The sequence below is a fragment of the Periophthalmus magnuspinnatus genome, chromosome 13 (assembly GCF_009829125.3).
Source record: "Periophthalmus magnuspinnatus isolate fPerMag1 chromosome 13, fPerMag1.2.pri, whole genome shotgun sequence".
Taxonomy (NCBI): Eukaryota; Metazoa; Chordata; class Actinopteri; order Gobiiformes; family Gobiidae; genus Periophthalmus; species Periophthalmus magnuspinnatus.
In genome coordinates, this window is record NC_047138.1 from 13,419,839 (window position 1) to 13,445,886 (window position 26,048).

The following is a 26,048-nucleotide window of genomic DNA, read 5'->3' on the forward strand; positions in this document are numbered from 1 at the left end:
ACTTAGTAAAATAAACCAGTTGTCGTAACCAGCGGGGCGTAAGGACCAGAGTAGCGAGACTCACAAAGTTTTATAATGTCTTTAATCACAATAAGTGTTCATCAAAAACAAAGTTCATAGAAATGTCCATATAGATCAGAGTTCATAGGTCCAACGTAGCTGGGGAGCGTGGGTGCAGGTTCGTGAGCGTAGGGAGACACAGTGCACGGCAGTGGGGATACAGGACATACCAGGGCGGAGGTGCGGGTGCTGGGGTAGTCCGGAGCAGGTTCTGGGACGGAGATCTAGAGCAGGACAAAAGGATCCCAATGAGACACTGAGGACGAGCATAAGCCAAAAGTGCAAAGCCAAAAGTATAGTCACGTGAAACACGCGGACGTTCCGGCGCCGAGTGACTCGTCCGAACCCCTCTTATCCACGGCCGGTGGCGTTGATTGCGCTGATGGGGAGCAGGTGCGCGTGGGAGGAGTCCGGATTCCGCCCCGCTCCGGAGACAGACAGGTGAGGGAGGGGGGAAGACGAGGACACGAGGAGAGCAGAGCAGGGACCGTGACAGTACCCCCCCCCTAAGGGACACCTCCCGGTGGACCCCCAGGTTTATCCGGGTGGGCGCGGTGAAAGTCCCTCACCAGATTCGGGTCCAAGATGCGGGCCCTGGGCACCCATGAACGCTCCTCAGGTCCGTAGCCCTCCCAGTCCACTAGGTACTGGAGCCCTCTACCCCTCCGGCGGACATCGATGAGCCGCCGGACGGAGAAGGCTGGGTGACCATCGACAAGTAGGGCGGGAGGAGGGGGACCGGAAGGAGGGCAAAGGTCGCTGGTACGGACCGGCTTGATCTGTGAGACATGGAATGTTGGATGAATGCGGAGCGAGGGGGGAAGTTGCAGTCGTACTGCAGAGTCATTGATGATCCTATCAATCTTGAACGGGCCCAGGAATCGGGGGGAGAGTTTGCGTGAGTCCGTCTTGAGCGGAATGTTTCTTGAGGACAGCCAAACCGACTGCCCGGGTGCATAGTTGGGAGCTGGAATGCGCCGGCGGTCAGCCATCATCTTAGTGCGGGCCCCCGCCTTGAGGAGCGCCGCCCGAGTCCTCCGCCAGGCCCGACGACAGCGCTGCAGGTGGTGGTGGACGGAAGGCACCGCCAGATCCCTCTCCTCGGAAGGGAAGAGTGGGGGTTGGTACCCCAACGAGGCCTGGAATGGGGAGACTCCAGTAGCTGAGCTCACCAGGGAGTTGTGAGAGTACTCTATCCACGGAAGATAGGTGCTCCAAGCGGCCGGATTGGCGGAGACCACGCATCTGAGGGCCCTCTCCAGGTCCTGGTTGGTGCGTTCGGTCTGTCCGTTTGACTCCGGATGGAATCCCGAGGTGAGGCTCACCGAGGCCCCCAACCCCTCGCAGAAGGCGCGCCAGACCTGGGAGGTAAACTGGGGTCCCCGGTCGGAAACAATGTCAGTAGGGATGCCGTGCAGGCGGAACACATGATTGGTGAGCTGATCAGCCGTCTCCTTAGCAGTAGGAAGCTTGGACAGGGCGACGAAGTGGGCTGCCTTGGAAAAACGGTCAACAATGGTTAAAATGACTGTGTTACCCTGGGATGGAGGTAAGCCCGTCACGAAATCCACGGCTACATGGGACCATGGTCGCCTCGGGACCGGGAGTGGGTGCAGCAATCCCGACGGCGGGGAGTGAGACGACTTCCCCCGGGCACACACTTCGCACGCCGAGACATAGGCCCTAGTGTCTTTGTCCATGGTGGGCCACCAGAAGTGTCGTTTGAGTAACGACAGGGTGCGGGAGGCTCCGGGGTGGCAAGCAAATCGGGATCCGTGAGTCCACTGCAAAACCTGGGAGCGAACAGAGTCAGGGACAAATAGTGTGCCGGGGGGCGCGTTACCTGGAGCTGGGTCATCGCGCTGGGCCTCCCGTACCAAGTCCTCAATCTCCCAGCGGAGAGCGGCAACCACACGGGACGAGGGGAGGATGGTCTCCGGAGCAGCACTGGTCTCCTCCTGAGCGAACTGGCGGGAGAGGGCATCCGGCTTCACATTACGAGTCCCCGGCCGGTAAGTAAGAACAAAGTTAAAGCGGCTAAAAAACAGGGACCAGCGAGCCTGGCGAGAGTTAAGGCGTTTGGCAGACTGAATATATGAGAGGTTCTTGTGGTCTGTCCATACCAGAAATGGTAGTTCGGCCCCCTCCAGCCAGTGCCGCCACTCCTCCAGAGCCAGCTTGACGGCGAGCAGCTCGCGGTCCCCCACATCGTAATTCGCCTCCGCTGGAGACAGCCGCCGGGAGAAGAAGGCGCAGGGGAACAGTCGGTCGTGGGGGTCGAATCTCTGGGAGAGGACCGCCCCGACACCTGTGTCGGAGGCATCCACCTCCACTATAAACTGTCGAGAGGGGTCAGGTTGATGCAAGATGGGAGCGGAAGTAAACAAAGTCTTAAGTCTATCAAAGGCGACCTGGGCCTCCCGAGACCAGGTGAACGTCTGAGCGGGGGATGTGAGTCTCGTGAGAGGGGCAATAACTCTGCTAAAATCCCTAATAAACCTCCTGTAAAAGTTGGCAAACCCAATAAACCTCTGGAGCTGCTTCCGATTCGTAGGGACTGGCCAGTCCCTAACGGCCTTGACCTTATCCGGATCCGCCTTCACCTGGCCCCGCCCTATAATGAACCCCAGAAAGCTAACCTGATCGGCGTGAAACTCGCATTTTTCTGCTTTAACAAAAAGTCTATTTTCTAACAGGCGCTGAAGCACTAGGCGGACATGTTGTCTGTGCTCCTGCAGGGACCTGGAAAAAATCAAAATGTCATCCAAATAAACAAACACAAATTGATGCAGAAAATCACGAAGAACATCGTTAATAAGGGCCTGAAACACAGCTGGGGCATTAGTGAGTCCAAAGGGCATGACTAAGTATTCAAAATGTCCAATAGGAGTCTTAAAGGCCGTTTTCCATTCATCCCCCTCCCTCACCCGTACCAAATGATACGCATTACGTAAGTCCAACTTAGAGAATATAGTGGCACCGTGGAGAGGGGTAAACGCCGAGTCAATGAGGGGCAGAGGGTATTTATTCTTAATAGTTATCTCATTCAGACCTCTATAGTCAATACAGGGGCGAAGAGTCTTGTCCTTTTTGGCCACAAAAAAGAACCCCGCCCCCACGGGAGAGGAGGACGGGCGGATAATACCTGCGGCCACGGAGTCCCGGATATACCGTTCCATAGTCTCTCTCTCGGGCTGGGACAGGTTGTAGAGGCGGCTCGCAGGTAAGGGGGCCCCAGGCAACAGGTCGATGGCGCAATCGTAGGGACGGTGCGGAGGTAGGGAGAGGGCCCGGTCCTTGTTGAAAACCTCCTGTAGGTCATGGTACTCCTCCGGGACCACCGACAGGTCCGGGGCCTTGGGAACGGGACCGCTCCGTGGGGAAGCCCCCTCCGCAGGAGACCGGGCGGACCGCAGACACCCAGCATGGCAGTCGGAACTCCACCCCGCGATCTTGCCCCGGACCCAGTCGACGACCGGGTTGTGGGCCCGAAGCCAGGGGTAGCCCAGCACCACCGGCGAGGAAGGGGTGGCGATAACATAGAACCTGCGGGACTCGTGGTGGTTCCCGGATAACAGCAGAGTAACCGGTTCCGTGACGTGAGTTACTCGTGCTAACAGCGAACCATTAAGGGCGCGAGCAGTGAGGGGGTGATTCAGAGGCTCCAGGCTGATGCCCCACTGCTCCGCCAAGTGGCGGTCGATAAAATCCTCCTCGGCCCCGGAGTCCACCAAGGCCTGGACAGGCAGAGTCCTAGAGCGGAGACAGAGGGTGGCCGGGAGCTGCAGTCTATTACAGTTCGCTGGGATTTGCGACTGACCCACCAGTACTCCCAGGGCTACTGGTGGGCTCTCTCTTTTGGGCCGGGCAGGACAGGAGGCGACGAAGTGTCCCTTCCGCCCACAGTAGAAGCACTCCCCCGCCACACGGCGTCGTATGCGCTCCTCGGCCGTGAGACGCGCCCTACCGATCTGCATGGGCTCCTCCGCAGTCGGTGATGGGAAGCGGGCCGTGGACCGCACGGGAGAGTGTCGAGCCTGCCGCCGCCGCTCCTGTAGACGGTTGTCGACGCGGTTGGCTAGCGTGACCAACGCCTTGAGGTCCGAGGGCTCGTCCCGTGAGGCCAACTCGTCCTTGAGTGAGTCACGGAGCCCCTTGGAAAACACGGCTTTGAGCGCGCTGTCGGACCAGTCCACCTCCGCGGCGAGTGTCCAAAACTCCACGGTGTAGTCCGCCACCGTCCTAGAGCCCTGGGTGATGTCAAGTAAGCGGGAGGCGGCGTCCGCACGATAGTGCGGGTGACTAAAAACGAGCTTGAACTCATTGATAAAAGCCTCGAAGTCCGTAGTATCCAGCGCGGAGTTAGAGAACCTAGCCTCCGCCCACTGGAGCGCCCTGTCCCGGAGCAGCCCACATACGTAACGCGTCTTGGATGCATCAGTGGGAAAACGGGCCGGGCGCTGCTGGAACACGGAGTGGCATTGAAACAGAAACCCCCGACAGAGGTCCGGCTGCCCCGCAAACGGCTCCGGGTCGGTGCTCCTGGATTCCGGAGGGTAGAGCGGAGCAGCGGGTCCCGCGGCGGCAGCGGCAGGAGAGAGGTGCGTGAGTAGCGTGGTGACCTGATTGCTGAGTTGGGACACCTGCTGCGCCAGGGACTGGTTCTGCTCCAGCAGGTTCCGGATGGTCCTCTCGTGCTGACCGAGCACGTCACCGTGGTGAGTGAACGCCTGTTGAAGCGTGGTGTCTGGTCTAGAGTCCGCCTGGTCCATTTCTGGCCGGAACGTTCTGTCGTAACCAGCGGGGCGTAAGGACCAGAGTAGCGAGACTCACAAAGTTTTATAATGTCTTTAATCACAATAAGTGTTCATCAAAAACAAAGTTCATAGAAATGTCCATATAGATCAGAGTTCATAGGTCCAACGTAGCTGGGGAGCGTGGGTGCAGGTTCGTGAGCGTAGGGAGACACAGTGCACGGCAGTGGGGATACAGGACATACCAGGGCGGAGGTGCGGGTGCTGGGGTAGTCCGGAGCAGGTTCTGGGACGGAGATCTAGAGCAGGACAAAAGGATCCCAATGAGACACTGAGGACGAGCATAAGCCAAAAGTGCAAAGCCAAAAGTATAGTCACGTGAAACACGCGGACGTTCCGGCGCCGAGTGACTCGTCCGAACCCCTCTTATCCACGGCCGGTGGCGTTGATTGCGCTGATGGGGAGCAGGTGCGCGTGGGAGGAGTCCGGATTCCGCCCCGCTCCGGAGACAGACAGGTGAGGGAGGGGGGAAGACGAGGACACGAGGAGAGCAGAGCAGGGACCGTGACACCAGTCTACTGACTTCCGTATTAGAAAACTGCAGTGCCTAAGGGGAGCTGACGTCACTGTAAACACCATCACAACAAAGAGACACGAAGTTGCACCCCCGATAGACAGCTGCACTAGCAAGTAGCATTTTTTTCTGTTTGTGCCAAAATGACTATGCGATGCTGCTGAAGAAAATAAAATTGGAACACGAAGTAAGTACGTCACAGTGGGTGTGTACTGGTGACGGTAAAAATGTTGGTTGGATTGAAGCAATGATGTCTTGATTACAGGAGTATAAAGATTACTCAAGTATGCATGAATCACTCTACTTCAAAAATGTTAATGAAAAGGAGAAAACAACTATAACATGGTTAAAAGCTCTAAAAGCTAGTTTGTGTAATAGTTCCACTTTAATGTGAATCAACTGATAAAATTATAAAAATAAATTTCCCTGAAATGTTAAACAATATGGCATTAAACAAATTAATATAGCATTTGAAAAACAGATTGGTCTCTCTCCTCCACAGCCTGGTGATGTCACACACATAAGTTTAATGCTATACTGTGAAACATTCTCTTACAAGTAGTTGTTTACAGTTCAATTTATTTCCATGCAATAAACGTGCATTGTTCCCTTGTGTTTTGTATAAAGGTAGCGTCTCTCCATGAAATATTTATTAAAACACAGTTACATAAGAGCATTATTGTGCAAAGTGCGATTTAATTTGAGGAGAAGGGACTAAAACACAGTAAAAGCCTTAAACAAGAAGAGCGAAAACTGCTAAAATTGTTCCATTTAGAAAACTATAAATGAATAATAAGGCACACAAATGTATTTGTTGATTTGCAGTGTAATGTAATGTGAAATGAAGCACGGAACGCCAACAGCTGATGTAATCCCCAGACTGTACTTCCTGTATAGTATGTTATACAGAAAACAGAAAACTATAGCTGACTTCCTGTAACATCCTATTTAAAAGACTGGAGAAAGTTGCCTATGTAAGCGTCATTGCAGGAAAACTGGTTTGCTGCTAAACTTCATTAAGAGAGTATATTTGTCCAGGAATGTTTCTATATAGAGAAGGTTTCAACGGTGGTCATTTGGACACTGTTTGAGATGTTTCGGCTCCCATCCTGAACCATTTTAATTTGGTGGTAGAGTGTTTCAAGCTAGTATCATCAAATTCAAAATGGCTTCTGGATGGGAGTCAAAAACAATGTCTATTTGACCCCCGTCGAATCCGTGTCTACACCTGAACTTTTAACTGCAAATCAAAATGTTTGTAAAACCCCTCCAAGGGACAACATGGCAGATTAGCTTTGGCTCTAAATGCTGTAGTGTATTAGATGTTTAATGTGTAAATAAATACATTAAATCGCACAAGTCTATTAATGCATTCATAGATGCATACACACATCTCGCATTTGATTTTAATATATAGGGTGTCCATAAAGTCTCTTTACAATTTAAAGTCTCTTTACAATTACAAAGGCAATTGATAAGATATCTTAATCAGACTTGTTCCACTGTACTCAGTGGTTTCCAAAGTTTTTGACCCCCTGTAGTATAGCCTCTTTAGTGGCTACAATTGCATCTGTCATCTTTTGCTTTAGTTCAGTAATGTCTTTGATACATGATATCTTTAACATAGCCCCATAGAACCCATGATACACACTGTGCCTTCTCTTGAGGAGTAGCCATTTCTTAGAGGTTCATTCAAAAGAACGCCTCTTTAATCAACAGGATGCCTGACATACAAAAATGCTATGTGATTAAAAATATTTATAACCACTGAGTACAATCGAATAAATCTAATTAATATATCATGTCAATTGCCTTTGTAAAGAGACTTTAAGGACACCCTATATACTTAGTAAACCATGTTGTAACAAAGTTTAAACCAGAATATTGCCTACCTATTAATTTTCCAGTAACTGTAGTTGCTTAATATTGTACTTCATTTTCAACCATATTATTTGTATGCAGAGTTGCTTCCTCGGGATCAAGCACCAAATTTTCCATGCTCCATATAAACCTTAAACCAAGTATGTCCTACTGAAGACGTTATTTAAAACCAATTTCTCTGTACTGTTTCTCTAAATAATCTCTTCCTGTATTATATTCAGTAGAAAGATGTCTTCATTTTGTACTTTCTCACTTCCTGTTTTGTGTTTGCTCTTTTTTTTACAGTTCTTCACAGACCCATGTGCCAGCAGCCCCTGTCTCCATGGCAACTGCAGCCATAGCGACGGTGATGCTGGGGAGCTGGCCTTCACCTGTGAGTGCAGCGATGGATACGAGGGAGTGAGGTGTGATCAGATCCTGCTGGACCTTCCGCCTGCCGAATGGGAGCCGGCCACCCCCTCTGTGCCCGAGCCCGCCACCCCAGTCGCCCCGACAACCACAGCTGCCACTCAGCCGCCCCAGCCAACCACAGTGTCATCCACCACAACGCCTGCCCCGCCCACTCTGCCTCCATGGCAACCCAAGTCCGGACAGAGGCTGCTGGTGGTGCCCTGGGAGGCAGACAGGGTGAGACAAACAACACTGTCATGTTTTGATTGGATTATAGGTCAGTGTTTTGGAATGCCCAATATTATACTCTCAGGCTGGTAACCATAGTGTCCATCATGATTCAAATATATACAATTCACAATATATCGCATAGATCACAAGGCCATACATAGACTAATCAATATATTACACATTTTTCACAGTTTCAAAAAGGCTGCACATACTTCAACTAGATGAAATTAACATATTTACTTTCTCCAAATAATCAACTAAATTGTAGTGCTGCATTAATGTGTGTGCATTAATTTTGTAAAACAAAACAAAAATACTCATAACAAATTGAGTGTGTTTGTCCACTGATCCGAAGGTTGGTGGTTCGAATCCCATTATCGACATAAACATGGAGGAAAAGCGCTGTATAAAAATATAACCATGTGTATCACAATAATTAAATATTGGTGCACACCCCTCCTTTACCCAATGAAAATATTACAAATTAAATCATTGTATTGGTACTACTAAACAAATATTTTCACATCCTGCTTAAAGGTGCTGTACCTGATTTTTACTGTCTTAAAAATGTGAAAAACAGAACCAGTCTTAATTAGTCCCCGTGATGAGTTTATAAATGCCTTTCACAACTCTTTTGCCGTGATGGTAAAGTTTGCAACAACTAGCATGCTAATTTCACACTTCTTGATTAACAGACAATAAAATGCTAAGTAGAGGCAGACCGCACACAGTCTTACGGTCTTATTTTGACCTCAAGAGCTGCTTATACAGTATACCTGTTTTGGGCAAGATACATTTAGCACAAATACATAGACAAAATGGGTACATGACTTTTAATTTATCCAAGCTTATTTGTCACGCTACAAGAACATTGTATTTATTTTAGAAACAATTACTAATAATTATACAATGTCCTACAGATCTATCAACTTAAAAGTACTACTATATTCTCTGATTACATAATTCATATAATAATAATCATAACCTTAAAGAACCACTACTGCTACTTTTTACACACTGAGTACAAATACTGTAGTGTAATCAGGACTCTGGAGTTGTTGTTTGTATTATTCAAAGTGCATGAATAAGTGATGCCGTGTTGTTGTGTTGCAGGTGACTGAGGGCCTACGCTGTTTAAGCCCTGAGCTGTGTGAGCTGACATCTGGTACTCTCACTCTGGCTCTGGAGGTCCCTGAGGAAACAGCCGTCAAGTAAGCCCCCTCTCCCTACAACTGTTTAGAACTGTCTTAAGGCAGTGGACTTTTTATGATTTTGTTTATCATGTTTTATGTAACCATTTTGAAACCAGGGCAAGATGAGCTGATGTTTTACTATTACTAATTTAGTTAATGTATTACTGACTTAAAGGCATACTATGGAGCTTTGGTAGAGGATCCTCTACCATGTCTGTCTCCATTGAGATTTTATTGCTTTGCCAGAAATGTTTCACAGTATAGAATTAAACTTATTTATCTTCATGGAGACAAGCATGTGACACTCACAAGCAAAATTACAGGTTTAGGCCAAACAAAACAATGAGATCTAAATGGAGAAAGTCAGGTGGCTGAAAAGATACATAGGGCTTCTTTAAGGACAAAATTAAATCAACTACTCTTCTTGTCCATTTTCCTCTTAGGACCTCCCTTAGGAGTAAAGCAAATTGGAAGTACAAGTCAGACCTTTATAATCTCAAGAATTCTGTCCCTAACTTGTACTTTAGCTGGCCGGGGATGCACACTTCTTTTTACTTTAAAGAACATGACAAAATGTGTGTCAGCTTTTTTATGCATTTTAGAAGAAAACATGGGCGAAATCTCACTTTAATTAATGATACTCACAACAAAAGCATGCTGCACAAAGGAACCTTGAAATAGAGCCTCCCTTAATCAGCATTTTGTCTGAATATGAACCGCCTTATATTTTCAACTCTGGCTACTACAGCCAACAACGCCCGCAATCACCTTATGAAAACAGTTTGATAAGCACTTCCATATAATGTTTGTCCAGAAACAATAATAGGTCTTGGACAAGATGAGAAACTGAATAATGTAGAGGATTGATGGATCAAGGTGAACTGGTGCATGTCCTTGGTGTTATTAAAATGGTGGCTGCCTAATCAACAGATGTGACTTTGTTTACAGCACAACAAAACATGCTAACATCCAAAGTGCCTTTATAAAATCATGCTGTTATTGTTACTATTACTATGTTACTTTTCTGGTAATTTTACAGGGCAAAAAAATAACATCTCCATGGAGACAATTAGGTGGTGGACCCTATACCACAAAAGCTACCGAATGCACCTTTATGCCACATTGTTTTTTTAGTCCCATTTATTGGGCAGTTAAGGCTGACTGAGATAAATATGACTCACAAAACTTTGCTTTACGCATCAATCTGGGTGAAATGTCTTACCCGATGACACAACACCTGTTAGGAGCTGGTGGCAATTGAGTTTCTGCTGCCAGTCCAAGTTGCAACAGACAAACCATAGCGCCATTTGACTTTTATTTTTATTGGATATTAGAGATATTAATTGAAAAATAATGGAGATTTGCAAAATTAGAATATCGAGTATATCTATAGAATATATATGGGCAACAGTAGCTCAGTTGTTAGAGCATTTGTCCACTGATCCAAAGGTTAGTGATTGGCGAATATTTGTCCTTGAGCAAGACAGTTAACTCACCTCGCCCCCAGTTTCTGTGTAGACTGCTGTATGGATGTGGGTGTCAATGGGTGAGCGGTTCCTTAATGTGGAACACTTTGAGTGCTTTGAAGGTGGAAAAGAGCTATATAAAATGTGACCATGACCATGTATATAACTATTAAAAGTTAGAGCTGAAAGAGTGTAATCTAGCCTAGTCTAGTGTAATCTTCCAAAAAGTACATATAGGTATTCGGTATAAAGTGATATTACTCTGATTGCATGGCTCATTCATGTTTTGCGCTTGACGTGAACCTCAAGTCATTAACAGGCACATTTTTAATACATTCTTGATGCATTGCTGTTAAATATTGTCTGAATACTCATACTGTCCCGGATACCCTTTTTTTTGCATGATCAAGTAAGGTTTGAACCAGTTACCCTTATGTCCATGGACAAGCTTTAAGTCTACTGCCCTGCTGCCGCCCCACTTTCCCACCTTTGAATACAGAACACATTATATATACCTGCCCTCAAAAAACTGCTCATGATTCCAGCTTGAGCAGTTGCTGACTCTTTCCCTGGGGTACAGTGGACTCCAGAACCCTCATTTCACCTGCTGCTGTTGGCCTGTCCGGGCATTTATTATTTTGGTCAGCGCCCGGAGCTCTTTTGACAGGTCCTGAGTTGGTTTAAGTGAGAGATCTGGGACAGCTGTAGTCCTGCCCTCTGTTTGATAGATTTGATCTTGCAATTTACCGGTGAATGGCAACATGACCTAGAAAATGTCAGACTTTTTTTTCTCCACTGACCTGTAATGAAAGGTGGTGTTTGACATTTTGCGATAATGTTTTGTAGCCTGGCGGGTTTTATTGGTAGTTAAAGAATAGATGACCTGCAAAAATACTGTTATACGTTATTCTTACCAATTTTGGTCAGAGCAGAAGAGTGCATGACGGTCATCAAAGTGAGGCAAGGCAATTCAAAGTGCTGTACAGAATAAGAAAGACATTAAAATACAAGAAAATCAAAACATAAATAATCGTAAAATTAACATCAATAGAGAAGAATGCAGAATAAAAAATGTTGTGTCATTTGCACAGCTAAACAGAACTGTTTGGAGCCTGGAGTTAAACATTGTCAAAGTAGAGGCCTTTGTCACATTTTCAGGAAGACTGTTCCAGGTTTTAGCTGCATAAAACTGAATTGCTGATTCCCCGTGTTTAATCCTGACTCTGGGCACCAGCAGGAGGCCAGTTCCTGAAGTCCTCAGAGTGTGAGATGGTTAACATGGTACTAACAATTCGGAGATGTACTTTGGTGTTAGGCCACAAGCAGAGCTGCTTTAAAAAAAGCGAGGTTGTGATCCCTCTCAGAGAATGAACTGCAAATGTATGTCCAAAAAACTTACTGCCAGAGTTTTGAAACTAGATTATCATTTCAACAAGTACTGAAAAACTACAGAAATAGAACAAAATTTACTCTTATCAGAAAAGTATAAGACCACTTGGATATATTTGAGAAACAACGATCATTTTGTGTTTAGAAATTACATTCTGTGGTCTAAAGATTAGATTTTTAAAAATTATTTTTGCCATCAGCACAGACAATGGAGACTATTCCTTAGTATTGAAATTAGTCTGAAAGTTTAGTGTCATGACAACCCTAGTTTGAAGTAGCGCTCTGTACCTGGTTTGCTAGTACCGATTACTTCTACTTCTTAGTGCAGGGGTGTCCAAACTAAGGCCCGGGGGCCAAATGCGGCCCTCAGACCAATTTTTATCGGCCCTCAGGCCTCCTGCTGAACTGGCCCAATTGATCATTAGCAGTACTTTTAACAGCAAATTAAAGTATTTCTACCACTATAACCTCAAACATCACATTGCATTGAATGTGTTTCAAGCCTTATTAATATACAGTGGCTCCGTCAAAGCTGCGTTTAAAGCACCGTGCTGCATTGATCACTGGTCTGTGGCCCTCCGCTTCAAATATGTTTTGAGATGTGGCCCTCGATAAAAAAAGTTTGGGCACCTCTGTCTTAGTGTAACTGGAATATTTGGAGTTATGCAAATTAAAAGTAGAAGTATTTGTTGTAGTAGAAGTTATCCTTATAGTATTAGCAAAAGTAGTGGTACTAGTTTCTGTAGCACTAGTTGTACATTGCTTATATTGTAGAATTGACATAAACCTTAATGTAATGGGATTTGACTGTATGGTAGCCTAATAGAAGTAACATAGAGGTACCAGAAGTAGCTGTGATACTAGCAGTGGTAATACTAGTAGAATGACAGATGACACTCAGATCTATGTCTCACTGGCAGCAGGTGAATATGGACCAGTGGATTCACTCTGCCACTGCATCCAGCAGATCAGTGTGTGGATGCAAAACTTTCTTCTGCTAAACTCAGACAAGACTGAAGTCATCATCTTTGGCCCAGAGAAACATAGAGAAAGTGTCATCAGTCACCTCCAGTCTCTGTCTCTCTAAACCTTCAACTCAGGCTAGAAATCTAGGGGTAATAATGGACTCAGACTTGAACTTTAACAGCCACATCAAATCAATAGCATCTGCAACTTTTTACCATCTAAAAAACATTGCAAAAATCAAAGGTATACTGTCAAAGCCAGACTTAGAGAGACTTATCCATGCATTTGTCTCCAGTAGGTTAGACTACTGTAACGGCCTGCTCACTGGCCTCTCCAAACGAGCCTTAACACAGTTGCAGTACATCCAGAACGCTGCTGCTCAGGTCCTGACTAGAACCAGGAAGTACGAGCACATAAGTCCTGTGCTCAGGTCTCAGCACTGGCTTCCTGTAGCTCAAAGAATAGACTTTAAAGCAGCTCTGCTTGTGTATAAGTCTCTCCATGGCCTAGGTCCAAAGTATATCTCTGACATGTTAGTGCTATTTGAACCATCTTGCACTTTGAGGACTTCAGGGACTGGCCTCCTGCTGGTGCCCAGAGTCAGGACTAAACATTAGGAATCAGCGTTTAAGTTTTACGCAGCTAAAACCTGAAACAGTCTTCCTGAAGATGTGAGACAGGCCTCCACTTTAACAATGTTTAAATCCAGGCTCAAAACAGTTCTGTTCAACTGTGCATACGACTGAAAGGTTTTTATTCTGCACTCTTCTCTTTTAATGTTAGTTTTATGATGATTATTTGTGATTATTTATGTTTTGATTTGTGTGATTTTAATGTCTTTCTTATTCTGTAAAGCACTTTGAATTACCTTGTGTACGAATTGTGCTATACAAATAAACTTGCCTTGCCTTGCCTCGCCTAGAAGTGTCACGTATACTGCTTGTAGTAGTACTAGTTTTCTTACCTCTGCTTTTTATTAAACCAACCCTGACTATTTGGTAACATTGGAGGCATTTTGCTTTAATTATAAACGAGCCTCCAAAATATGCCTTTGTGCAACATGATCCTGCCCCACGCTGGGTCCTCTCGTGGGGTTTGGCCATGAAACATCTGGCATCAGCAGCCAAACACCTCACGGCCATTTTGGACCCAATGATTTTCTCTTGATAGCTGTTATCCACAGAGCCACGCTGGCAGCTTGGCTTAGTCAGTAGATCCATCATTTATGAGCAAAATGAACTGTTTACATAAATACTGGATACTTTACAATGGAATGAACAAAGAGCCAATAATCCTAATGGCTTAATCATAATCACATTCATTTTTAGATTCAAGGCAAAGCTGTGACTATATATGACCATTCAGATATGTGCATAGATTTTCCTAATTATAGAGTCAATACTGAGAGATTGCCGTGCAGGAATACAGTTGTTTACAAGCAACTTCTGTCTATCAACTATCTGCTTTCAATAAAGAGAGATGAGCCATATAGCAAATCCTCACTATATATCAAAAGACATAAATAACTTGGTTGCATGTGACAGGTTAGACTACTCTTTTCACTAAAATGTATTGCACAATAGGTATGATTACCAATAACGAGTTAAACTATTCATTTTTTTCATTTTATTTTTGTAACACCCAAAATTACAACAACAGTTGTCTGGAAGGGCGTTCATGTTTTGGTTGATGGGGGAAACCGGAGTATATTTATATATTATTATATATATATATTTTTTTTTTGATACTTTCTATAATTTACTTTCACATCTGTTGTGTTTTTATTGTTTTAACATAATAAGTAACGGCATAGTTACTTTGCCTAGTAACTAGTTGCCTAGTAACTGAATTAGTAACTCAGTTACTTTTTGGGAGAAGTAACTTGTAACTATAACTAATTACATTTTTCAAGTAAGATGCCCAACACTGATGATTACTAGATTAGATTTTGTTAAATTAAGGTTTAAACTGTCAGAAAAAATGCCTTCCTTTTGGGCAAATTATCTCATTTTGGATGGAGTTTTCGGACAGATTGTGAGAAGGAAACAGCAAAGGCGTGCACACAAGCAACAAAACACAAAGCAGAACAGAAGCAACTCAAATCGGCCATTTCGAAAGAGAGAAGCATATTATGGACTGGGATGGAGCAAACATCATTGGGACAGAAGACTAACAAACATCGCTCATGGGTTAATTGAGGCAATCGAAATACGGAAGGAGGAAGAGCTGAGGAAGAGCTGAGGAAGAGCGCTAATGAGTTGTCCAAAATGTCAGGTATAAAAACAAACTAAACCTCGGTCTAGAAAAAGAATCTATTAAAATACAAGTAATAATTAGAAAAAAACATAAAAACCTGCCATATCTGTCTGCTTAATGGGACTCCATTCTGAAAAGAACACATTTTGAGACGATGTTGCCATTTTGTGTTCACATAAAACTTACTTAGTGGTGTGTTTTGTTTCATTAAATGCACTTTTAAGTAATCGTAAATGCTTCTCTCCCTCTTAAGAGCTCAAAACGCCTGCCTCTGCCTGTTTTATGTCGTATGAGTAATCCTCTAAGAAGCTCCTTCATCTTTTTATAGTTCTGAAATCTTCACCAAACTTGCTCTAATCATTTATGTGCTCAATAGGGTTGTCAAAAGTATCGAAAATCAGATACTAATCGATACTAAAACTAGAATCGAAACTAAATAGTCATTTGAGCAGGTATTGATACTAAAAAGTCACATTCACAGGACAGAAATGAACCTTTCCTGAATAGCTTTAGAATGATCTTGAGCTGTATCAGAGCAAGTATAAGACCAGGCAGACTAGTATACGACCATAGACCACTATGGAACCTACCTGGATGACTGAGGGATTACACAGATATAAGGCCACATGGTAATATAAAAAAGTTGAAAATCACATTGTATTGTCTAAAGAAAGAGTGTTTTTATTATCATTGCGGTGTCTGAATGAGTATTGCTTCCTTAGTATCAAAATTGAGTTTGAAAGATTAGTATCATGACAACACTAGTGCTCAAATTGCCCCTTTTTATCAGGATATAGGAAGTGTAGCGTTATCACATTGTATTCAGATCACACAAAATGCATTGGGTTTTTCATTAGGTCTTGGCATATCAATCATTTGCATTTGAGTGTTTATCCACTGATCTGAAGATTGGTGGTTCGAATCCCGCTTTCGACATAAACATCATTGGTTGAGTGGTCAGATCCACTGACCCACAGGTTGGCGGTGCGATTCCAGCTCCCACACATGGCTTCTGTTGTTGTGTCCTTGGGCGCTTAACCTGCATTGCCCCCAGTGTCTGTGTCTTCTGGTGTATGAATGTGTGTATGACTGGTTCCTTGGTGTAAAGAGCTTTGAGTACCTTGAAGGTGGAAAAGGGTGACATAAAAATGTGACTACTGACCCACTGACCATTTGCATATTACATATTACTGATTAACTAGACTGGAAGAATTTTCTCAGGACATGAAATATTGTAAGATCTAAGTTGTACTAAAGTAAATTCGGAAGATACAATGTAGTAAATCCACATAAAAAACACAGAATACAAACCCTTCATATGTCTCACCCTTGATGTCCAACCAAAATGGCTGACAGAGATGAACTAATATAAGTTGCAAGTCTTCTAACTGTTACGACAGGCTATTTATTATAAAACATCTCTAGAACACTGTCATACTGCTGCTCATATTCTAATAGTTTGTAATGAGAACGTTGAGTGGCTTCATGCACATTTAAACATGTCTGATGACTTGGATAAAATAGATTACAAGCCTGAAGAACTTTTACTGCTATTAAACAAACCAAGTCATATTATCTTGGAGAAGTCCTTTTAGTGTCCATTTCTCTGTCATGTTAATTGACCAGTTGTTGGATGAGCTCATAGAATGCTGTGTCATCTGTGCAGGGTGCTGGTGGGTGCTAGCGGAGCTCCGGTGCTGTGGCGGGTCAGTGAAGAAGGCTTCCTCCGCTCCTCCATCGTGAATGGCACCACCCTGACCTTCTTACAGGCTGAGGACGGACTGGTGCTGCCCGACTACCTGCTCCCACTAGGACAGAACTACTTCCTCAGTAAGATACATGCAAACCTTTAACATGCAGTAAACTAAATTATTCACAAAAATGGTAAGAGATTGTTGGGTTCACGAGAAGGGGCTATAGTTTGAAATTATGTCACTGCAATGAACAGATGTATGTTAATTTGGCAAATTTTATACCAGATGCCCTTTCTGTTAAAACCATCCAGAGACCTAACAACCACTAGAACCTCACCAGTTTATAATGTGTCACCACAGTCGCCCCCAAAATATATGAAAGAGTATTGGTCTGTACAGATGTAAAAATGTTGTACAGTTTGCCAAATACAATCTATGGACATCATATAGATGTATTATATATGTTCATTTATACTGTATATCCCCTGTAGACAGTATAAATGGAGATATATAACTTGCTAGCTGTCACGTTGCAAATAGTAAGCAAACATGGGTGCACTTCCAGCTCCATCGACTTTTGAAAAACTGTCGCCCCTTTCTCCGTAACTTCTGCTGTCAGGCTCATCTTAAAATGTTTGTATTAACCTGCTCTAAGTGATCGTGGTATTTTTATTTCACTATTGTGTCCATAACTCAAGATATGAACATTAATGACAGACAAATTAGGCGCCTTCTTTCCTCCAAGGTCACTCCCAGGTTTGATCGACAGTGTTGCTAAGTTCCTGCTCCCTGTTAAACCATATTCCATAGTTTAAACTTAATTATCTTACATTTATTCAATTACATTGCAAAAAAACTGCATTCTGACTGTGATTGCGGTTAAATCTCCACAGAGCTGACCTGTAACATGACCTGGTGGCATCAACTGATTGTCTCCTTGGAGATAGGTGTAATGTCATACTGTGGAACATTCTAGGCAAAGCAATAACATCTCCACGAAGACAAGCAGGTGACAGGCCCTTCACCGGAAAAGTTACACTGTGCCACTTTAACTGAAGTAAAAATCAATAATAATTCCAAAGCTGACTCATCATGAAAATTTGGCAGATAAAAAGTTTGCTTTAAATACTTAGGGAAAAGGATATTTATCATGCCTGCCTCATTTACCCAACCCATTCATTCTCCCAGCCGGAAATAAGAGCAATTAAAAACGAAGTGCTTCCAATTATCTCAGTTTTTGTCATTAGTTCGTTTGGCTTTGAGCTCGTAACCCGCTTCTAAAAAAGAAAGTTGATTGGAGACAGAAATAGCCACAAATAGCTCATTTACAAGTGAGCCAAAACATCGGATTAATGAATTTCAATCAAGTGTATTTACTGTGTTTATTTACACCATTTGTTCCTGACTCGTTTACGGGGAGCGATGGATCACATTAGCATATGACTCAAAAGATTGTATTAACATTTGGAAAAATAGAAAATATTTAGAGAAGGTCTTAGCACTAGATTTAGTCAGCTGTGGAAAATACTGCTAACTAGGAGTGCCTTACTAAGTACACAATTTGACTTCAGTTGACATGAAAGAAGCTTTTCTCTATTTTATCTTCTGGTTACTCCATTTCTTTTATTAGTTTACCAATTTGAGGTATACGGAACCTGTGTGCCATTTAAAGGGGATGTATTATGGCAAATTCACTTTTTAAGTTCATTAGAAAATGTCTATTTTCACCCACCCCCTATCTCCGCCCATTGCTCTGTAATTCTAAAAATTCAGATTCTGGGACATACTACATATATGGTTAAAAAATGTTACATAGATAGTTTTAACAATAAAAACACAAATTTCGCTGCTGAGAGTTGGAGCCTATCAGTTCTGCAGTGTTGAACAGGATGGACCAGTTTCTATTATAAAGTCCTTTCAGAACAATTCTGCAGTTTACAATGAACACAATGTGAAATAATGATCTGCTGATGTTAGTTTAAAAGTAAATACCTAAGAATGCATAATATTTCATCTTTAAGAAACCATTTACCTCTGAATTAGTCCAGATGACTCCATGTTTTATCATTGGGAGTTCTGACAATTGCCTTAGCGATGGTCTTTTCTCTATGTGCAATTTCGTTCCTTCTTTATAGCCTCTTTTATCCATTTAACCTTTGTGTATTTCGACAAATAAATGTATTGGTTGTGAAGAAGGGTAATTGGAGTCTTAGATTTTGAATGAAGGCTGGTCTGACCCAGTATGTGGTTTACATACCTGATGCTTGTTCCACTCAGCTGGCTGTCTGGTCACCTTGGCTTTCTGACTAATCGCGTGTCGACCAACAGGGAGACGGGAGGTTTGTATTAGGGGAGGGGGTTGGCGAAGGGGCAGTTTGACATTGGGGAGCGAAATCTGACACAAGGGATAATGGAGAGTGATTGTATAAGACCAAGGATTAGAAGGTACTCAGAAGGTCATATTGTGTAGAATGAGAAAAATCTGTTCTGTGAATTTTCTTGACGTCATTGGTGTAATAAAGTTCCATTAGTATAGGTACAATGACAAGGGTTCTTCTGATTGGTTGATGAAAACGTGCAATGTCTATGTCATTTCAGAGCTCAAAGCTCATTGGCTGAGATAGTCCTCCTAAAAATGGAAGTCCGTGATCTCTTGTGGCTATTTTTAGCAGCTGCTGTCAGATTTGATTGAAGATACAGTCGGGATGGCCAAGGAGGAAAAGGCACGCAGTGTTGGACATCAATTCTTCTGGCTGTTAGTGAAGAAACACAACAAGCGCAAGAGATTTTTTACTAGTAAGATCATCAAACTTAGCACCAAAGGAAACCACTATGACAAAGAAGCATGCTTTTAACTGTCAGCGTCAAGTAGATTCACTAGAGCTAATGATAAGGCCAAATGTTCTTCAGACTCGGGTTTGAGTGTATTCTTTCAGGGTGGTTTGCCTATTGGATGGTGATTTAATATACATGGCTGAGCAGTGTCTTTATACTTGAAATGTAAACATAGTTGAGAAGTTATTGGCTTATAACAACAGTTACATATAAGTATAAAATGCATCAACAATTGGCTCTGTGCACGATAGTCGTCTGTTTCCGATCAGAGGGACAGTCTGCATGGTAATTTCCGATGTGTATGAGGCTTTTGCTAAGTTGCACTAAAATCAATAAATCCTAACTGATCAGGCAGTGGACAGGAGCTGCAGTTGGATGTCACTGACTACATGTTTGAACACTTCTGGTTTTAGAAAGGTAAATCTTTGTGTGTCAGGACTGATGCCAATGTTAATTTCGGAGGTTATAAATATTTAAATTACATCACTGACTGAAATAATCTACACCTGAAATGAATTGGGTTGTCCTTACAACAAATTTCATTATGTCTTTATGTTACATTTAATGTTTTAATAGAAGGCAATCAAAGACAAGTAGAAGTGTCCTGTGGTGAAGTTTTCCTCACATTTGTAAAGTGTTAAACATGTTGTCAGTGACCTCCAGCTGCAGCTCCCGTTCCACTGCCTGATCTATCAGGATTTATTGATTTTAGCGCGACTCTGCAAAAACCTCATAGACATTACTTATAATATAGTATAGAAATAGTCGGGCAGACTGTCCCTCTGATCGGAACTATCTGATTACTGTTGTGCACAGAGCCAATTGGTAAAATTCTAAAATACTCACATGGTGGAATGTTCCTTAGTATAGGATACAATTGGCCATACTGATGGCAGGTGCTGGGTAAATCTGTTGAGAAGTGACCATGTTCACAGTAAGAATGCATATTTTTTTAAGGGTTTTGAGCAATAAAAAGACAAATCGAAGAATGCAAGGTAGTTTAATGCCATACTGTGGAACATTCCAGACAAAGAAATAACATCTCAATGAAGACAAACAGGTTGCACTTTTTCAGAAAAGTGCAACCTGTTTGTTGCAGAAAAGTTATGTAGTGCACCTTTAAGATGTGGAGCTGGGCACTCACTGTTGCCCCCTCCTCAAGGTTGCCCCATTGACTTTGAACAAGACCTGAAACAAATGCAGAGGACATGTTTCCCCACAGAGAGTATGGATTTATCTTATGCCTTTTTGTTGTAGGTGTGGTGCGTGTCGGTGCCCCCACTGCCCCGGAGGTCACACTGCGTCTGAACTTGACAGTGAAGGCCAGCAGCTGTGTGGAGCCTGGGAGCAGCTTCAGTGATCCACAGTGTTCTGGGAAAGGGAGATGTATCACACAGCCATCTGAAGTAAGAACAGAAAACAAAATGTCATCCTCTCTAAACTATAAACCAATTTGGTAGTTTATAGTTTAGAGAGGCTGACCAGTCCAAAGTTTAGAAAACTTTCTCTTATTCAGTGTTTTTTTCTTTTTTGTTAACGATTTTCTACATTTTATATACATACTGATAATATAAATGAAGCACGATATATGAAAATTATGTACCAAAGAAAAAAGGTAAATAACTACAAAATATTTGTTTATATTTTATATTCAAATCTCCAAAGTTGCACCCATTGCTTTGTCAAAAATATATTTTTTTTACTTTTTTTTTTCTTTACTACATAATTGCATATATCTTGCTTCTTATATTTGATATCTGTAGAAAATTGTAAAAAAAAAAAAAAAAAAAAAAAAAAAAAAAAAATATATATATATATATATATATATATATATATATATATATATATATATATATATATATATATATATATATATATATATATATTGAATGAGATGGCATGACTGGGAGTGTACATAAAGACTAGTTGACAGTAATGTATGGCATTAAGACCTTGGGTACTTTTTCACTGCATCATCCTAACTCACTGAAAAAGCAGAGACAATGTGAAACAATGGTATAATTATAGCAGTGCAAGATGATGAAATACAATGTAATATTGAAACTTTTCTATAGCTGTAGCAAGAGTGCATACGAAATGACTGTGTCTGGACCCATTACACAGTCACTTATGAGTTTTTCTACAGTGTTTAATATTGTGCTGTTTACTTGTATAGAACAGATTAAAATTAAGCCTGAGGGAGTAAACAAAATGCAATGCTAAGAAAGAATTACCTTTCATAAAAAGGTCTTCTTTGACTAATCAAAACGTTGTGGTTTCAGCTCGGCTATTGGCAATACAAACTTCCATTATATTTGTGAGCAAGACACACCACCTTCCTCGGCCTTGCATAAATGTGATGCTATGTGATGTGTGAGGAAGTTGCAGAATAGCAGTTATGTCTCAAGATACCTGTCACCACCTGTTGCCACCTCAGAGAATAAACAATACAAGTGGAGAGAGTGAATGAGAAATGCAATGTAAAGCACTGGCCACATTTACAGGGGCAGAAAGATTATACAACTATAGTATTCAGATAACTGTTGACAGTGATTATTGGCAGTGATGGAAGAAGTACTCAATTTTGTTTCCTACCTGTTTTTATTTGTATATTTTTCTTTGCTTAAACTATGGACGCCCATTATTTTATCACTCATTTCTCCTTCCTAATACGCTTCTTTTGTTTTCCTCAGAGCACTTTCTTCTGCGACTGCGACGACAGCTACACTGGGATCTTCTGTGAGGAGTTTGACGCCTGCCACCATAGACCCTGTCGCAACAACGGCACCTGCTCTGACGTGAGGCAGGGGGCACAAGGACGCAACTTCACCTGCTCCTGTCCGCCAGGTGTGCTCCCCTATCAAAAAGCACAACATTTTAAGCTATTGTAGACCACCGCTCTTATGTGGAAGTCTAATTAACATATCTGAGGCTGCAGCACACTTCATTAGGCAGATCAGAGTGGTTCTGTTTGGGGCTGAGAACAAAAGTGGGTCGGACCTTTGATATTTTGAGTTGTGTTTCTTGGAAGGCACTCGGGGCCAGGGCCTCAGAGAGCTAAATGTCGACCATGTTATTTGAATTGCTTTAGAGAGGAAAGGGTAAAAATCTGGCTCAGGGAAAAACAAAAAGGCAAAAGCAAAAGCGAAAAGCATAGAATATGATATTTGACGTATCAAAAACCTAATTAACTGGAGTTCTGTCTCTTCCTTTGCTTTGTTAGATCTTTACCGCATTTTACATGTACTGTCAAATAAAGCCTACAGGCCAAAACAGCTATCTATTTGGTTAAAAATCTACAAAATACAACACTTCGTAGCCTAAATGTAACAGCCTGATAGCATCTGGGCTAATGTCTTGTGTCAGTGCTTGTTGCCATGCCTTACAAATCTATTTTTTCTCTTTGCTACAGGAAGGTCACCTCCAGACTTCAGTTGTATTTATTTATTATTATATGACAGTGACATTGCACTATAAACATATTGCAGATACCAGAGATGACTACAAGTTCATTTTAATCAGTAATAGTATGTGTTTTAACGTCAAAATGCTGAATTTTAATCAGCAGCTGTTCCAAGTTGTTTGAATGAGTTATTTACAATTCTGGTTAAAGTCATGGTATATTGTATAGTATTTATACCATTTTAACTTTAGAGTCACAAGTACATTTTCCCAGACGTCTTTCCAGGTTTGCCCAGTCCATTATTCCAAATATAGCTGATGTTTGCCCCCAACATTTTTTGTCAGATTTGTCTTTTTGAATATAATCTTGACTAAAAATGGAAATAGATGAACAATTAGGCTAAAGATATGACTGCTGTTATAACAAAAAAACTTAAAGACTATTTGTGTCCTTCAAAACATCAAGTGACTTTCCAAGACGCTGTTTTGAGCTGTATGAATGAATATTTTCCTTTTAATATTAGCTCATGTTTTGCATTTCTGTTGTCAGGTTTTGAAGGCGAGCGCTGTCAGCTTTTGGTGGATCACTGCCTCTCCCAACCCTGCAAGAACGGAGCCACATGTTTCAGCAGCTTGGCCGGACCTAGGTGCTACTGTTCCGAAGGTATTCACTCACTACATTTACCCGTGCCAAAAATAAATGGTCTTTTTTCCACCTCACGTAGTAGAATTTTTATGCTCCACTGCCTGGTATTATGTTTGGAAACAGCTTGCCGCTAGCATTTCATGGCCAAATACATAAAAGTAGATGTTAAGATGTTGGGACGTTTTGAATGCACGGGTGAAGTAGCGGCGTTGGTGGCAGTGAATGTTAATCAGGGTTTTAAGGCAGCAGAAACAGCAGAGGGAATGCGTGGTAGATATATTCAAGTGGTCGGTAAAACATGCACTGAATAATGTAGCACAAGTCACAACAGAATGAATCAAGGAGAGGTGTCCTACAAGCAAGTCAGACCATGCTGTGAAAACACATAAGAGATTATGTGTGCAGCTAAAGTCAGAGAGACACTGGCCAGACTAGATAGTATTTACATCCCTCGATTAAGGATGTCACAATTATATAGGGTGATTACTCAGTTAGTAGAGTGTTGGTCCACTAATCTGAAGGTTGGCGGTTCGAATCCCACTCTGGACATAAACATCATTGGTAGACTGGTTAGATCCACTGACTCTCAACTTGACGATGCAATTCCAGCTCCGACAGATGAATGCTGTTTTTGTTTTCTTGGGCAAGACACTTGCATCGCCTCGCTCCCAGTGTCTGTGTACACTGGTGTATGAATGTGTGTGTGAATGGATGAGTTGTTCCTTGATGTAAAGTGTTTTGAAAGCCATAAAAGGGGGAATTTGATCATTTACCATTTATCTTAATTGTGATAATGGAAGTCACAGTATAAACTAAAAATATAAACTACGTAAACAAAAAAAAACAAAACACATAAAAAAGACTTCAGAATTTTATAAGCAAAAATAAGTTATTTGAATTCAATCTATAATACAAAAACCTGTCATTTGTTTAATTTGGTAATATACAGAGGAATGATGATCTATTACCAGACTGTGGGAATAAAAGTACTTTAAATACTTCACTGTTGTTTTGGTCATGGTGTCCATTACGTTTTATTTATAATGCACTGTACATTTGAAAGGAAATCTCAAAGTGCTGCAATGTGAAGCTACAACAATTGATAAACAACAATAAAAACATCAGTCATCAAAGTCTATAATTGTAAAATTGTGAGTTTTTTCTCACAGTTTTGTAACACATATGATATCGTAACACATATAATATTGTAACAAATATGATACTGTAACACATATAGTGTAACGCACATGATATTGTAAGCAACCTTTCTTTCATTACTAGATTATGAATGTGATGTGATATGATGATTATAATATAATACACATGCAGACTTCATGAACTTCGTGATGAATTTAAACCCATCACTGTACATTTTATGAAAAAGTAGGTTGGCCGTCGCTATCTGTTAGAAGAGAACAGCACTGTATAAAATGTATTTATATGGCACTACTTGATACACTGCCTGAATATATCACTTGCTTGTTGAACTTTGATACGGGAACATTTAATACATACAACTGTCTACTTCTAAAAACTGGCCGTGCTAGAACTGCAACGTGAAAAAAAGCTTTTGTTTATTCTGCTTCCCAAAAATGGAATACATTTCAAGGACATGCAAATCTTGATACATTGGTGCCACTAATGCACTCTGATAATTTGGTGATGGACATTTATAATCACACCTGTATTTTAATAAAAATTAATGATTAAAAACTTATATACTTCATAATGTGGTTATCTGTCCTCAACAAGGATCAGGGCCAAGCACATTATTCACCACGCTCTCCAAATGTGTGCGTTGGACCATATCTGTGCCACTGTGATGCTAATTTAAACCTCCACTCCTCTCTTCTAATTAGTCTTCATAGCCACAGCGACCTGCATTCATCTCTCCAGGGGAATGTGTCACAAATCTTCAACTGCAGTTTTCCTCCAAAAACATGTGCAGATAACATTGTACACTGGCTGGCACAGCGTAGGACAACAATAGAAAAACAACAGATGGAAATAAAGCTGGCACTGAGTTGTTTTGTTGCCGGCATAGTTCCAAGCAGTGGGCTGAGATCGTGATGTGTGGAGGTTTCACATCACCACCTGACTTGTACTTGTACTGTTGAGGTGCAAAAATATCTCTGAAAGATAGAAGTCAAAGTATTTTAACAGTTGAAAGGTTACACTTGAGGGTGTGAGGATGTCTTGTTGTTCACAGCTAATTAAGTAACCGAGAAATGTTTTAACGTCTGTAGTTTCCTAAATAAATAGCTCTAAAATTAAAGTGTATTTTTAAGTATTTTAGAGGACATATCAATGG

At 42.2% G+C, this 26,048-nt stretch overlaps 1 protein-coding gene across 1 annotated transcript in view; it reads left to right on the forward strand.

Annotated features, from left to right (window-relative positions):
* Window positions 1-26,048, forward strand: part of dner (delta/notch-like EGF repeat containing) — a 71,095-nt gene that overhangs the window by 29,332 nt on the left and 15,715 nt on the right. The window contains exons 2-7 of the mRNA XM_033977484.2: window positions 7,555-7,896; window positions 9,004-9,101; window positions 16,827-16,990; window positions 20,947-21,095; window positions 22,383-22,536; window positions 23,642-23,755. Coding sequence (XP_033833375.1) covers window positions 7,555-7,896; window positions 9,004-9,101; window positions 16,827-16,990; window positions 20,947-21,095; window positions 22,383-22,536; window positions 23,642-23,755 — 1,021 coding nt within the window. The remainder of the gene's footprint in view (window positions 1-7,554; window positions 7,897-9,003; window positions 9,102-16,826; window positions 16,991-20,946; window positions 21,096-22,382; window positions 22,537-23,641; window positions 23,756-26,048) is intronic.